Source organism: Lepidochelys kempii, chromosome 13, assembly GCF_965140265.1.
Source record: "Lepidochelys kempii isolate rLepKem1 chromosome 13, rLepKem1.hap2, whole genome shotgun sequence".
NCBI lineage: Eukaryota > Metazoa > Chordata > Testudines > Cheloniidae > Lepidochelys > Lepidochelys kempii.
In genome coordinates, this window is record NC_133268.1 from 29,987,544 (window position 1) to 30,004,105 (window position 16,562).

The 16,562-nt window shown below is 54.4% G+C and overlaps 1 protein-coding gene across 4 annotated transcripts in view; it reads right to left on the reverse strand.

Moving 5' to 3' along the window:
• The window catches only part of CHD6 (chromodomain helicase DNA binding protein 6), a 183,052-nt gene that overhangs the window by 38,737 nt on the left and 127,753 nt on the right, over positions 1-16,562 (reverse strand). For all 4 annotated transcript variants that reach the window (XM_073309956.1, XM_073309953.1, XM_073309955.1 and 1 more), the window contains 5 exons: positions 7,206-7,408; positions 6,524-6,723; positions 3,843-4,002; positions 1,871-1,960; positions 278-381 (listed from right to left, as the gene is read on the reverse strand). In XM_073309956.1, the coding sequence (XP_073166057.1) occupies positions 278-381; positions 1,871-1,960; positions 3,843-4,002; positions 6,524-6,723; positions 7,206-7,408 (757 nt within the window). The remainder of the gene's footprint in view (positions 1-277; positions 382-1,870; positions 1,961-3,842; positions 4,003-6,523; positions 6,724-7,205; positions 7,409-16,562) is intronic.

Consider the following 16,562-nt stretch of genomic DNA (forward strand, 5'->3'; position numbering starts at 1 on the left):
CTGGGTCCCCAGGTAAGCTGGCCTGGAGGGGATGTGCAGGACACGAGCGCTCAGCACTGCCAGGTCATGGCAGCAAAAACAAGCGGCTTCTTGGGGCTCCTCGCTGGAGCACCCAGGATGCAGTGGGTCCCCGGGTGCGACATTCCACTACCTCCGCCCTGGGGAGGGAACATCGGCATGGTGCTCTGAACTCAGCAGCCACTCCTGGCTCCTGGCTCAGGCAGTGGGAGTACCCCAGCAAACCGGGGCAGGGCTCAGCCCTTGACAGGGACAATACCATGTTTGAAAACTCCAATAAGCAGCGATTTATCAGCCTCTGCATTCCACCAGTCCACTGGGATCTCCACATAGTCGATATCCGGCAACAGCACGTCCAGCTCCCTGAGAGGGACAGGCCATGAATGCACCCTGATCTGGACTCCCCGAGAACTCCCGCTTCTACAGGCAGCTGAGTGGGCTCAGGGGTCCCACGATGCTGGGGCAACTAGGGACAGGCCTTCTGCCTTAATAGCGCTCTGATGATTGCCTCTCCAGAAACAGTGGGGTCAGGTCCTGCATTCCGGTGTGTGCGAGCTCCCCGAATGCCAAGTGGACCAGCTATGGTAACAATCGAGCCTGGTACTAGGCTAGCTGAGTCCTGCTGTCAGCCTCCCCTGCACACACCAGTGTCACCTCCTGTGAGACAGGGATGGTGGCCAGGCCTGACCTCCACCCATCCTACTCAGCCTGGCTGGCCCATGAGCTCCCAGGACTCACTAGAGTGGCGTTTGCCTTAAGGCTGGGGAAAGTTTTCACTAAAGCTACCAGCCACCAACAGAGCAAGAGCAAGGCAAAGCAGCTATCTGCTGAAGTGCATCGAGCCTTCAGAGAGGCAGGCAGCACCCTCCCTGGCTTCCCTTCAGTGAGCTGCTGGGACACTGACTGACTGCATCTGTGCTGGGCACAGGAGCACCCTGGGAAAGCAGCAGCCTCTGCTGAGACAGGAAAGCGGAGGCTTTCAATAAAGGATCAGGCTCAGTGAGCTCAGCAAACCTTGCTCTCCTCTACCTTCGGCAGCAGGCTCCCTCCGCCACTGCTCGTTATGAGACACCAGGGCAATTACCAGGCTTTGCCCAACCCAGCATCCCTTTGGGGACTTCAGGAGACAGAGGGCTGCAGCCATTTCAGTCCCCCATGCTCCCTGCAGAGCAGAGGGAGGGAATGCAGGTCCCAGCAGACAATGCTCCACTCCGGTCTGAGCCACCTGGCTTGGATGTCAAGGCTAGGTCAGGACTGACTAGGGGCTACAGCTTCATATTAGAGGCGAATTTGTTGGGCTGCACTGTAGGGAATCCTGATTCCCAGCACGCTGGGGCTGGCTGGGGAGTGCATGAGTGTAGGGGGATGGGGGGGGGAAGTCTGCATGTGCCTCGGCATTGCACACCCATGTGTACGTGTGTATGCATGTAGCTCAGCGTGATTCCCAGTGGTGCTATTTCACAGGAGCAGTGGTCCTGTCCCCTGGCCAAAGGAGCCCGCTGTCCCTGCTCAGCTCTGCTGCAGAGGGAGCTCTCTAAGCCACAGGAGAAAAAACTCCGCCCGTGTCTGCCTTCTGCTGCGGCCAGCCTCTAGGGCCCAATCCTGCAGTCTCTACTCAGGCAGAGCTTCCACCAACGGCGACAGGAGTTTTGCCTGAGTGAGAACGGCAGGATTTGGCTTCAGATACTGTGAGGTGACTGACCCCTCTCATGCTGGCACGAAGCTCCCCCATGCCAGCCCAGAGTAGGCAGGGGGCTCCCCATGTAGCAGGGGCGCTGCAGCCAAAGATATCGGTCGCTATACCTCCACAGCTGGGCATGCAAAGTGATCTGGGCTGCTGGGAGCATCATACCTGGCCGGGGTCCCTTCGAAGGCTTTGTCAGCCACCTCTCCCAGCACTTCAGCTTTCAGGTAGTAGAGCATTCGCACCCGCAGCAGCACCCTGCCAAGGGAAAGCGGCAGGTCAATACAGACCGAGCATGGGGCTGGGATCCAGCATGGCACAGCCCCTACGCACAGCAACACAGCGTTTATGGGCCAGCTGGTCTGTATGGCAGCATGGGGCAATGGGGGATCGCTGCCCAGGCCTGCAGTCCGTGTGGTTATACACGAGGACGAAATGGTGGGAAGCCACTCCCCTTCTCATGACAACACCACCCAAGGCTGAGCGCAGGCATGGCAGCAGCTTCGCCCGTCCTTAGCTGCCCCTCGCACTGTGACACGGCAGGACACCTAGCCACTGGGGCTCAAGAGGGGAGGCCTGAAGCAGCTGGAACGTGGAGACTAGAGGGCAGGCCCCCTCCACAGGGGAAAAAGGTTCAGGCTGGCAGTGAACAGGCTCCTTAATCAGCTCAGTGGGCTGTGGGCCTGATCCCCACCACCTGGGCCTCAGAGATCTCACCTCACTAACCCTGTAATCAAGCAGGCTTAAAACACTCATGAAGGAGCTCACCAGGAGAGGGGAGGTGCCAGGCTGAGAGCTCACTAGGAGAGGGAAGGTGCCAGGCTGGGTACCCGCCTCCCCAGCAATGGCAGCAACACACCTCACTCCTAACCCAGTGAGGGAGGGGGCTGCGCTACTTACAGTGCTCATGGCTAGGAGAGCTCTTGCTGGGAGCTGGGATGCAGCATCCTCTGAGTGGGTGAGGAAACAGCTCTGGGTTACTGATTTGTTAAAATAATGTCTCTCTGTTCTCCTCTGCAAAGAGCTGTACCTGCTGGGCCGCACTCTCCAGGACCCAAGAGCTGCCCACCACCCTACAGGGCCCCAAGAGCCGTCTCCCTCCAGGCTCTGCCCCCCCACTCCCCAGGTCCCAAGACCCGTCCCCCTCCAGGCTCCACCCCCTGGATCCCAAGGGCTGTCCCCTTCCAGGCTCCGCCCCTCAGGTCCCAAGAGCCATCCCCCTCCAGACTCCGCCCCTCTGGTCCCAAGAGCCATCCCACTACAGGCTCCGCACTCCTGGGTCCCAAGAATCGTCCCCCTCCAGGGTCCAACCCCCGGCCCCCAAGAGCCGGCCCCCTGCAGGCTCCACCTCCCCGGCCCCCAAGAGCCATCCTCCTCCAGGCTTCACACCTCTGGGTCCCAAGAGCTGTCCCCCTCCAGGCTCTGCCCCCTCCCCCCATGTCCCAAGAGCCAACCCCCGCCGCAGGGTCTGACCCCTGGGTCCCAAGAGCCGTCCCCCTCCAGGCTTTGCCCCCTGGGTCCCAAGAGCTGTCCCCCTCCAGGCTCCGCCCCCTGGGTTCCAAGAGCTGGATCCCTGCAGGCTCTGCTCCTGGATCCCAGGAGCCTGTCCCGCTCCATTCTCTGCCCCCAGGTCCCAACATCCGTCCCCCTCCAGGCTCTGCCCCCCGGGTGCCAAGAGCCATCCGTCTCCGGCTACCACTAATGCACAAGTCGGCATTTTGATGCTGGTGCTACCAGGGTGTGCTCAGGTATCTGACCAGCCCTGCTCCCCAAGCCCCTGACCGAAGACAGCTGTGACAATAAGGAAGCTTCCTGAATGCCAGCTGAGCTGCGGGCAGGTGCGCTGCACCTAGTGGCAGGGAGACGAGAACTCCGTAGAGCTGCAGCTGCTGGCATGTAAACAGCACTTTACAGCATGGCAAAAACTACCCAAGGTCTGACGAGCCAGTGGGCACCGACCCAACGTCCCCACTGGCCTCTCCATACTGACTGCCCGGGTGAGTCCTTCCTCTTCAGACTCTGTGCTGCAGCCCACTGGCACGATGCCAGCTGGGGGCACGTGGCCTCGCTCTGGGCCCAGGGCGGGACACACAGCATGGCAGGTGCGCTGCAGTTCCCCGGGGCAGGGGCTCACACTCACTTGTTGCAGTGCTGTTTCAGGTGCTTCTTGTAGCTGTCATCATGCAGGACTATATCGGGGTTGCAGCTGGCCAGCCAGTCCGCGTTCTTTATCTCAGGCAGCAGCATCTGGTTCTTCGTCTTCTTCCCCTTCCTGCCCCTGGGCACTGGGGCCGACAGCCCTGCAACAGTGAGGAGGGAGCGCATGAGCGGCCCTGCTGCAGGCCACACACCACCCTGACAGGCACCTGAGAAATGCTCTGGATCAGACAGGACATAGACACTGGCTGGCAGGAGCAGTGCAGCTGGAAGGACTGAAAGCCAGCTCTTGTAATGCTCTTAAACCCTCACACTACAGCTCAGGTGGGAGTTGGAGAGCCAGAGAAAAGGTAGGCAGGGTCTCCAGCATACCCAGTGTGTCTGTCCCGGCACAATCCCATAGCTGAGCCATGCGTACATGGTGCCCTAGTTAGACCAGGTCAGGCCATGCCACATCCACACCTTCCCAGCAGTCTAAACGCACGGGGCAGTTCTGTGCGCAGGAGGTGGCCTGGCGGAATAGGCTGCTGGATGCCGCGGCTGGCAACCCTGCCCACAGAACTGAAGCAAGCTGGCCCAGGCTCTCGGCAGCCTGAATGTCAAGATCGTCAGACACAGGGCTGTGGAAAGAGGTCAGGTCTGTGTGCTGGGACAGGGAGCAGGTGCTCCAACACCTGCACTCTGCCTGACACAACCCACCTCCCCACTGCCCACCAGCAGGCCCAGACCAGCCACAGCTCTCCTTGATACACCCTGGCCCACACCCTCGGCAGTGCCACTGCACACCCACACCTCCCCGCACTATGCGCACAGCCAACGCTCAGCGCTTCCCTCACACACAAAGCGGACCCTGCTCAGGCTCTACACTCAGCTCCACTGTAGCCCCACCAAAGCTACTCCAGCCTTTTCCTGACGAGGTGAGAGCAGAACCCAGCCCAGGCATCCGGGCCAGACACCCCTCATGAGATGGCATCCAAGCAGACCTGTACCCACGGCACCTGCCAGTCAGAGTCCTCGCCTCTTCTATACAGCAGGGCCAGCCTTATGCCACAAAGGCGGGGTGGAGTCGTCCTTGGAGCCTATTCCCTGCGTTGGTTCCCTGGCCACGTTTCCCTGTGTTTTTATTCCAACCAGTTCTTGCAGTTTCACTTCTCGCATGAATCCCTCTAACCCTGGACAGGCCCAACTCACACACTCTTCCTCTCAGGACAGGACCAGCTCCCCTTCAGCAGCTCTCCAGACCCTTCCCTGCCGTGGCTACCATTGCACAGGGTCAGAGCATGGCTTGTGCACAGCTGGGCTAGAATTCAGTCCTGTACTGCCCGTCGCACGCCCAGACTCATGGAAGCAGAGGCCTCCCCAGGACCTGACTGAGAGGTTCTGAGGCTTCCCCTTGCAAGGGATCCAACTGAGTTACATTCAGTGCTACAGTGCAGTGTTCATGACCCTCAACGGACCATGCCGCTTGCTCGTTGCATTACTGAAATGTGTTCCCATATGTGCCACCCTATCAGTTTTACTATTGCTCTACTGCATGCTAATACACCGGGTTACGCCCAGCGACCAGGTGTGTGCCAGGATTCCTTTGGTCTAACCAGCACATGCCTGATTCCCCAGCGCCAGACCATCCTGCTGAGATGGCTCAAGTGCTGGACAAAATGACGATATTAACTCAGAACAGTAGGCGATGGCGTCATTCACGCTTAGGGAGAGATGCGATGGCCATGAACGTAACCCAACAGCACCAGGCACGGGGGGATTTCTGACCGGACCTGGGACTTCAAATCCACCACAGAACCTGGCTGCTTTCTCCTGCACCGCATGGGAGAGCCTCGCGCTTTACACTGCTAACAGCCACTTCACAAACAGCCTCTGGCGTGCCCTGTGGAGCGGAAATGGGAGCAGCTGCCTTAGCTTTCAGCATGGCTCACCCGTGACAAACTACTGAAAGGCAGCGCTGGGAGCCAGCCGGAAAGGGCTGCCAAACTTAAAGAACATTGTGCCATGGATTGGGGCACCCACACAGTGCCCAGCCAAGGGGCTGCACTGGCTACTTGCCAAGCGCCAGGCCTCATTTGCATTAGATCTCAGTACCCCAGCTGAGGATTCCCCCTGCCCTTTGTGAAGCACTGGGGGATCTACAGACGAGCAGCGTCCCACAGGGGATGGCTACTACAGAATGGAGTGGAGTCATCTTTGACATAGTGTGGCTGCCTGCAGAGACCACAGGTCCAAGCATGCAGCCAGCACTGGCCACTCCTCCACAGTTCTGAGAATAAAGGCCACTATGGGCTGCACTCTGCAGGGGACATTTGCCCCTCATCCCTGATGGTCCAAGCCTGGTCTCTGGTCTAAGTAACAATCTAGACCTCAAGAACAGGCAGCTCAGGTTGGCCTGGTGCCCTAGCTCTCCAGCCCAAGGTTCCCACTCAGCTGGGCCAGGGCTGGCCATTTCCTGTATCAGAGAGCCCCTCTGTCCTTGCCTCCATGGGTCTGGACGCAAGTCAGCCCTGTGACCCCTGGCCCCCACACAGTGCTTCCTTGTTGCCCAGCTCTGGCTGTTTGTGTGGCTTCTGGGATCCGCTCTAGTTTAACTCTCTAGTCCTGGGCACTGAAAGCTGGGCATACTGGCAGCGAAACAATAACTGGCAGAAGAGGGAGTACCTGAGTGATTTTGCAGGGCCTGGTTCTGGCCGTCCTTCGTCGGAGTGATCAGATCCCATATAAAACTCTTAATCTTCTCATCTCCCTTGTAGTGTTTGACGCAATAGACCAGGAGGGCCCGGCAAATCATCTCCATGTCCTTCTCGTTCAGGTGCCACTTGAACCGTCCGTGGGTCAGGATATCCTTCCAGCGCCCCCAGCTGGAGGAGCAGAAACACACACCATAAACACTGCAAGTGACTGCACTTCTCTAGTGCCCTCCAGTGGGGAGCTCACAACGCTGCATGGGGCACTAATGGACAAAGCCTGGCCAGCCCCCGGAGAAGCAGGAAAGTAGGGAAACTGAGGCACAGAAAGGGTGTGGGATTCATCCAGCATCACACGCTGGGTCAGTGGCAGAGGCAGGAAAAGAACCCAGGAGTCCTGACTCCCAGCCCATGCTCTAGCCACAAACCACACTTCCTCCCATAGATGTGGGGATTGCGCACAGCACCCAGCAGGTCCCCCGCGGCGGGGCAATAGCTCTGCAGCTCCCTGCCAGGTTTATGCCCCTCTGTGCAGCAGCCTGAGACAGGGACAGACAGACAATAGCAAACATGTGACACCAAACCACCCGAGAGCCACAGCTGCGCTGGGGGTCAGCCCAGCCTCACACGGTGTACAGAGCCCAGATGAGACCCACCCGAATATGAGCAAGTTCTTCTCCACGCGGAAGCACTCGGCCCGCAGGTAGCGCCGCGTCTTCTCATTGAGGCGCCGCGAGCGCGTGGGCCGCTCGTCGGAGTCACTGTCCAGCTCCGAGAACTCCATCAGCTCATCCTCCTCGAAGGAGTTGTAGTGCTTGGTCTGCTTGCGGACACGGGGCCTGTCGATCACTAAGCTCTCCTGCCGGGGGAGACAGTGAGAGGCTAGTGCGCCCAGAACCACCCGGCAGACCCTTCCCTCTGCATGGTGCCCCCCTTGGCCACTAGCATGAGGTGTGGGGATGCTTCCCTCCTCTGTGCTGCCTTCTGGCCTCAGCAACTCCTAGCACCACCCAGCTCTCTCCAAGCCTAGCACCACACCCAGCATCTGGTGCCAGACCCAGATGGCCCGTTCAACGCCCAGCTACTATGGACTGCCACCCACAGTTAACTGTGGGTGCAAAAAATGGAGGTTACTTACGGTAAGTGGAGGCTCTTTGAGACTCCACATGTGAATAGGCAAGTACCCCGAGTCCGGAAATTCTTCCAAGCAGTGTCTATTGGCCCACACACACACCGTACATCTTCTTGTGCTCCTGACTGAGGGTATAAGAGACAGTGCAGGCTGACGGTGTTCCTCCTCTTATCGCAAATCCAACAGGATCTGAAGCAGAGGGGAGGGAGGGCGGGTAGTGGAATACAGATAGGGACCACACATCTTGAAGAACCTCCAGTTACAGTAAGTAACTTCCATTTCTTCTGAGAGTGCTGGTCCCTGTGTGTATTTTACAGGTGGATGACTGGCATGCAGTGGTCAGACTGCAAGTGGGTGCGAGGAAGCTGGGAGCAAAAACGCTTGCAGCACTGCAGATCTCAGATCTGCATCAGCGGCCGAGGCATGAACTAAAACGTAGTGCATTGTGAACATGTGGACAGAACTCCAGGTGGCCGCTTTGAAATTGTCTTGTAGCGGGACATCATGTAGGGATGCTGTGGAGGTGGCCTGTGCTCTCGTGTTATGACCTGTGACACCCACAGTGGGAGGGATCTTTGCTTCCCGATAGCACTTTAGGATGCATCCTGAAACCCACTTAGAAATCCTCTGGTTTGCTCACGCGATCTGCCTGCAATGGCAATAAAAAGTCTTGGTGATTTCCTAATGGGTTTCGTTCTTTGCAGGTATAACACCAAGGCACATCAGACACAGAGGCAGCGAAGCCTCTTGTCTTCAGCGGAAGCATGAGGTTTTGGGAAAAGTACAGATAAGCAAATACTTTGGTTGATGTAGAATTCAGAAACAACCCTGGGGAGAAACTTAGGGTGTAGGTGAAGGGAAACCTTTTCTTTGTGAAAAACTGTAATAAGGAGGGTCCGCAATGATGGCTCACAGCTTGCTGACCCTCCCGGCTGAAATGATAGCTACTAAAAATGCCACCTTCCTGGACAGGCAGGCAGGTCACGGAACATGTTGTCATGGGCTCGAAGGGTGAATCGGTGAGCGTCGACAGTCCCACTGTGGTGTGCCCACTGCGTGAATATCTCGCTTAGGACTGAATTGTGCTTCTCCCATGCGTGGTCCATCGAGAAGTGACTGCTCAGTTTGGTGCTGTGGCTACCCGGAAGGTAAGTGGCCTGCATCATGATGTGATTCCAGATGCACCAGTTCCAAAGTTTGATGGCTTCCAGGTTTAACTCCAGCAGGTGACATCCATGTGCATTCCATCATCTCAGTGATCTGGACTGTTCACAAGTAAGGAGATTGATGCAGTCATTGCAGCCACGAAATTGGGAAAAGCAGTAGGAAAAGATGGTATCTGTCCTGAGTCCCTATATAACCTGAGTTCATTGGCATGGAAATGGATGATTAAACTTTTCACCCACATTTCGGAGACCAGTGAAATTCCCCACGTGTAGCAAGAAGCCAAGGTCATTGCACTCCTGAAGTCTGGGAAACCTGTGGATCACCCTTCTAGTTCTAGGCCAGTCTCTCTTGAGCACCATCTACAAGGTGCTGAAGCATATGATTCTGAACCAAATCGGGTCCATGGCATATAGTACCCTACCCAAGAAGGAAGCTGGTTTTCGACCGCACAGAAGTTGCTGTGACCAGGTCCTGGCTTTCACTACAGACATTAAGGCTGAATTCCGACAAAAACTCACAATTGGTAACGCTTTCACTGATCTGTCAGCAGCACGTGACGTAGTCCAGAAGGATGGTCTGCTACTGAAACTGGCCAAAGTGAACCTGTGTGTAGATTCTCAGCCTACCGAACACCAGGCTTAGTGGCCACAGGATGTTTGTATACCTCAGAGGCAAACCCAGCAAGCTGCACACTTTAAATAATGGGCTACCACAAGGCTCTGTACTTGCTCCGACCCTCTTCAATGCATATGTGAGCAATATACCTGAAATGATAATGCAGAATGTTGAGTATGCTGATGATATGGCACTCACAACTCAGGCTCATAGCTTTAAAGAACTTGAAGTGACCCTTACATCAGACCTTAAGATCACAGAGGAGTACTTCAAAAAGTGGTGGCTGAGACCTAAGATGGGCAAATTGGTAGTCTCTACTTTCCACCTTGACAAGAGAATCGCACAAAACATACTGTTGAGTTTTGTGGTGAAACTGTGCATTAAGACCCAAAGCCAACATATTTTGGCATCATTCTTGACCACACACTGACCTTGCATGACCACCTCAAGAAAGTAACCTCCAAAGCAAAGACTTGCATCAACATTTTTCAAAAGTTATCAGGAACAAGCTGGGGATCAACTGCCACAGTGCTACAAACATCAGCCTTGACCCTGGTGTACTCAGTTGCAGAGTACCGTACGCCGATGAGGACAAAAAGCTGCCATACCCAACTTGTGGACAGGCAGCTAAATTAGACCATGCGACTCATCATGGGAACTTTAAAATCAACACCTTTACTGTAGCTTTCTGTATTAACAAACACCGAATCCCCAGCTATCCTTTGAGATATAGCCACAGCATGAGAACTTAAACACACCAGACTACCCAGAACTTCCCATCTGGCAGGTTATGGATAACATACCCCAACAATGACTGAAACTGTGAAAACCACTTTGGATCACACGTGACCATCTCATGCCTCTGGATCTAGGCAGGGAATGGTGAAGTGTCTGGACCTCATCTACTATTCCAAACAAGCACATTTTTACTGACACAACAAGATGCCCTTCCAGTTTTGATCTGCCACAGATACTTTGAACCACACTGAACTGCATCTGAATAAACCACAGAAGATGTGGCTACTTGTTGTACAAGTGGAAAATCAAAGACTCACCTTTGGGTGACTGCAGTGAGAGCATCCAAACCATCAAACACACCATAACACAGTGCCCCAAATCTGGATTTAAAGGTGAATTGGATGATATCCATGTCACAGAGGAGGCCTTGAAATGGCTTATGGATCTACAACTGCTGCTATAGAATGTTGCTTTGCAGATGCCATACATACAATAGAGAGACAGAGAGAGCCAGTTTCCAGGCAGAGGGGACAAGACCTCGTTCTGCCCTGTTTGTATCATAGTGGTGATATTGTCTGACATCACCTGTATATGGAAGGAGCGAATTACCTGAAGGAAAGCCTTGCACACAAGATGGACTACCCTTACTTCTCCTACATTTATACGTAGCCTGGCCTCTCGTGGGATCCAGGTTTCCTGAGCAGTGTGGTTATTCAGGTGAACGCCGCACCCCAGGAGGGACGCGTCAATCACAATGGTGGCTTTGCAGGTGGGCAGGTTGAAGGCAACACCCACCATGACCTTTTTCGGGTTCAACCACCAAGCGAGGTGGGCAATAACTCCAGTGGTAATGGTCACCCTCGAGTTGACATGGTCCTTGTTTGGTGGACAGATTGTGTTGATCCAAACTTGTAGGTATCGCAAGTGAAGCCTGGTGAATAGTGTCATGTAAATGTGTGTGGGCATGTGGCCTAAGAGTGAAAGGCATATGTGCACTGTAATTCTTGGTTTGCAGGTAATGCGTGAAACCAGTTTGCTCATTATGTGAAACCTGTCTGCGGGGAGAAATGCTCTCACTGAAACCGAGTCCAGTGTTGCTCCTATAAAGTTTATCATCCTTGTGGGCAACAAAACAGACCCTTTTCTATTTTTGCAAACACCTAGGGCTACCAGAAGTTTTATGAGAAACTCTGTTGCCGACCTGACCTCTGCCAGGTGATGATAATAAATTGCATGAGGAGGGGATGGCCTTGGCCTAAAAGGCTATCTCTAGTGTTTCCTTCTGAGGGCTGGAATGTAAATTCCCAGGGAACAGAGTGTCCTTTAATGAATGCAGGGACTTGAGTCCTTTCATAAATGCAATTAGACAAACACCTGTCAGGGATGGTCTACATAATACTTAGTCCTGCCCTAAGTGCAGGGGACTGGATTAGGTGATCTCTCGAGGTCCCTTCCAGTCCTATGATTCTATGATTCATCTGTTCTCTGACTGAAGAGATTTGATTCATCAAACGGGAAGTCCTAGATTGTGTTCTGGACCTCCCTAGGAAACCCTGATGATTGCAGCCAAGAATTCCTCCTCATGACTAAGCCAGAGGCCAGACTTCTGGCAGCTGTATCCACTACATCCACTATGGCCTGGAGAGCTGTTTTTGCCATTAGTTTTCCCCCATTTATGAAGGACTGAAATTGGGCTCTGTCCTTTGTGGGAAGCTTATCTATGAAATTTGCAAGCCTGGAATAGTTATTGAAATCATATTTCACTAACTGAGCTCGGTAGTTAGCAACATGAAATTGCAGGCCTCGGAGGAGAAGACCTTTCTTCCAAGGATGTCCAGTCTCTTAGAGCACTTGTCTGTTGGGGTGGTCCTTTGATAGTGTGACTGAGCTCTTTCTGTAGCTACCTGTACCACCAGTGAGATGGGGGCAAGGTGGGAGAACAAAAATTCAGCTCCCTTAGTGTGAATGAAATATCTCCTCTTAGCTGTCTTCGGAGTAGGGGCACAGGATGCTGGAGTGAGCCATCCACTCTGGCTGGTTCTAGGCTGGCTTCATTAACTAGGAGGGCCATCTTGCTTGGTCCCTGAGGTTGCAAAATATTCAGAAGTTGGTGTTGAGAATCCTGGGCCTCCTCCAGTGGGATCTGGAGGTCGCTGGCAACTCTTTGCAGTAGCTCCTGGTACTGCCCATTGTAATCCAGCAGAGACAGAGAGGAAAAAGTGACCGCTTCGTCCAGCGATGATGAAGAGACACACATCAGAACTGTCAGTACCTGCAGATCTGGGTCAACTTCTTCCTCCTCGTACACTGACAGATCCAGCTGGCAGGCAGGAGAGGAGCAGTACGATTCTTGAGAAGGGCCCAGATGCTTAGAATACGGATCCACGGACCCCAACAAGGCCAGAAGAAGGGGGTCGATCAGTTGTGGGGGGGGGGCTCAAGAAAATCAGTACCAGAGGTGCCTGGGGAGGTCATACCCTGAGGAGCAGCGAGCGTGACACTTAGACTGTCTGTCAGGGCTCGACTGTCCCCAGGGAGATATTGGAGCAGCTAGGACCTCCAACACATCCAAGTCCAAAACTGCTCCACCGGTAGTGGCTGGGCCACTGGTACTACTATACTATAACTAGAACTACAACTATTAATCTACAACAAACTACGAACAAACTGTAGGGTGAACGCTAGGGAGAGTGGAGAGTAGCAAAGCCAAGCTCCACAGTTCCAACAAATGTCAAGGGCGGTAAGAAGGAACTGAGGGGGCGCTGGGTCGGCTGGGGTATATATCCAGCGCCATGAAGGCGCCACTCCAGGGGGCTCCACAGCCGACTCACTGGGTGTTGCTAGGGTAAAAATTCTCTGACGGCCGTGCACACAGCACGCGCACACCTAATTGGAATCGATATGAGCAAGCACTCGAAGAACCACCACACCTACTATGAACTTTAACTAACTAGCAAGCTAAGAAAAATAGCAATTTACAAATGTCTTTACAGGTGTTACAAGAGCTGCAGGAGGAGAAGACACAGGGTTCCGACTCAGGCCAGGTGACAGTAAGAAGGAACTGGAGACGTGTTATACCCTTAGTTGGGAGCACGAGGAGATCCAGGGAGCAAGCCAATAGGCACTGCTTGGAAGAATTTCCAGTCTCAGGTGCATGGCGTGCACGCGTACCCATGTGTGGAATACACGTCGGGACCCACACTCCATGAAGAATGAGTGTGTGTATGTGTGGCAGGGGTGGGGAATGACAATCATTTGCAAGCACAAAATTGTCCCTGGGATACCACAGGCGAAAATTAGGCCCAACAGCTACAAAACTACCTACACTTGGTAGCGGGCTCCTGCCCCACCAAGCCCAGGCAACGCAACTGGTGTGGTAAATGCCGTGCTCCAGGGCAGGATAATTTACTTGTAGAGGGGGTGGAGGGATAGGGCTGTGACAAGAGAATTAGCCTGTCATAAATACAAAGGGAAGGGTAACCACCTTTCTGTAGACAGTGCTATAAAATCCCTCCTGGCCAGAGGTAAAGTCCTGTTACCTGTAAAGGGTTAAGAAGCTCAGGTGACCTGGCTGGCACCTGACTCATAATGACCAATGAGGGGACAAGATACTTTCAAATCTGGAGTGGGGGGGAAAGGCTTTTGTCTGTCTGTGTGATACCTTTGCCAGGAATAGATCAAGGATGCAAGCCTCCAACTCCTGTAAAGTTAGTAAGTAATCTAGCTAGAACATGCGTTAGGTTTTCTTTGTTTTGGCTTGTGAAATTCGCTGTGCTGGAGGGAATGTCTATTCCTGTTTTTGTGTCTTTTTGTAACTTAAGGTTTTGCCTAGAGGGATTCTCTATGTTTTGAATCTGACTGCCTGTAAGATTATCTTCCATTCTGATCTTACAGAGTTGTTCTCTTATCTTTTTTTGTTCTTCTAATAAAGTTCTGTTTTTTTAAAATCTGATTGGGTTTTTTGGGTGTTAAAAATCCAAGGCTGGTCTGTGCTCATCTTGTTTATTCTCAAACCTCCCCAGGAAAGGGGGTGTAAGGGCTTGGGGGGATATTTTGGGGAAATAGGAACTCCAAGTGGTCCTTTCCTTGTTCTTTGTCTAAATCACTTGGTGGTGGCAGCATACTGTTCAAAGACAAGGCGAAGTTTGTGCCTTGGGAAAGTTTTTAACCTAAGCTGGTAGAAATAAGCTTAGGGGGTCTTTCATGCAGGTCCCCACATCTGTACCCTAGAGTTCAGAGTGGGGAAGGAACCCTGACACAGCCGACAGAAGGTGTAGGATACAACAGCATAAAAGCACCCCACACCAACTGGAGTCACACCATACCCGTACTGGTTGCTGGTCCTGTTGAATCCCATCTCTCCAGTAACACAAAGTCAGAGTCAGGCACATAGAGTCTCACGCGCACACACACACAAAGTCAGGCACGCAGACACACACAGGCACAGGCATGCAGTCAGGCACACAGAGTCAGACACAGTCTCACACAGACACACACACCTCTTTTCCTGTCAGAACAGTGAAATCTGAGGAGCTGCTGTGAAATGTTGCCCATTAAGCCTCCCCTTTGCTACCATCTAAGCCCATCTGCTGTTGCTGCCCTAGCTGGAATTTCAGAAGCCAGAACCCCTCGGGAGGCACTGAAGCTAGCTGCACAGAGGTTTGCACTTGCCAAAGAAAGCTGGAGGGGAGAGGCCCAGCTGTTTGGCTGAGCATGCAGGCCCAGCAGGACATGCTCTGAGAGCAGGACCAGAGGACCAGACTCCATCTGTTTACTCTTTCTTCCAAGCAGGCAAAGCCCTCATTCTTTGTGTTTAATGTTCTCTTCTAGAAACATCTTCTACCACGGACAGTGCAGGCAGGTGCCACAGGGAGCTGGGGCTGGGGCGGCTAGTACTGGCTAGATGTTCCCAAAGGCTATGCTGTGAACCTTCCTGAGGCTCTGCTGCTGGAGAAAAGGCCGACTAGCAAGCGTCTAGAAATATCCTGGCCTCTCAGGGTACTCCAGCAGCCATATTTACCCACTATCACTGCTGGGTAAAGGGCAGTTTACAGGTGTGGGCAGCACGGCAGCAGCCACAGCAGAACCACCTGCAAACACTCAGTTATCCCAGTGAACCACCCAAGCGCAGGACAGCTGAGAGGATTCCCTGGTTGTGCATTTACTGTCTGCATTTCTCTTATCTTGGAGAACAGCAACAGGCTGGTCAGTTTCACTTCCCGGTTCCCCTGCACTAGCCCAGTTCTCCCATTCCTTTTCACAAAGCTCTCTCCAGTCGATCGCAATCTCCGGACGCTGAAAGTCCAGTGGTGCAGCAGGGCTGCCACTAAGGCAGGCTCCCTGCCTGCTCCGGCACCACGACGCTCCCGGAAACGGCCAGCACACCCCACAGCCCTGGAGGGATGCGGGGGGAAGAGGGGACTCTGCGTGCTGCTCCTGCCTGCAAGCACCATCCCTGCAGCTCCCATTGGCCAGGAACGGGGAACTGCAGCCAATGGGAGCTGCGGGGGACAGTGCCTACAGAGAGGGGCAGCGGGCGCAGAGCCACATGCCACCCCCACCAGGGTTGCATTGGCTCCTTCTGGGAGTGGCGTGGGGCTGAGGCAAGCAGGCAAGCACCACAACTCCCAGCCCTCTCCCAGAGCCAGCACCTCATACCCCCTCCTGCATCCCACACCCCGACCCCCCTGCCCCAGCCCTGCCCCTGCTCCCAGAGCCAGTACCCCGTAACCCCTCCTGTCCCCCAAAACTCTGCCCCAGCCCGGAGCCCCCTCCTGCACCCAAACTTTCTCCCAGAGCCTGCACCCGCACCCCCTCCTGCACCCCAACCCTCTGCCCCAGGCTCAGTCCGGAACCCTCTCTCACACTCCGAACCCCTCGGCCCCAGCCCAGAGCCTGCACACCCTCCTGAACCTCAACCCCCTGCCCCAGCCCAGTGAAAGTGACTGGATTTCTGGTTTAAGGCATACACTAAATGATAGAAAAAACCCTGCTGGAGCCAGCTTTCCCACTGCATGGCCTGGGGTTAGCGCCTTATCCGCAAAGGGATCAGGGCCAGGCAGCAGCTTTGGTGACTCCTGGTAAATGCTCAGCCCCACTGGTGGGGCAACGAGAGCCCTGAGTACTAACGAGGTGAGTGAGGCAGAGAGAGCTGCTCCCATGAGAACGCTGGCCAGGTATTGTCTTGTACACAGAGCAGCCTATCCTTGTTATGGCAACCCCCAACCTCTGCCCACCCACTGCTCCCTGCCTGGCCCATGGCCCAGGAATCGGTGAAGGGATGGGGCCATGGCAGGAGCTGGCATGGGAGCTCACAGCAGGTGGGAAGGGCACACCAGCGATGCCACCTGTGTGGGTTGCC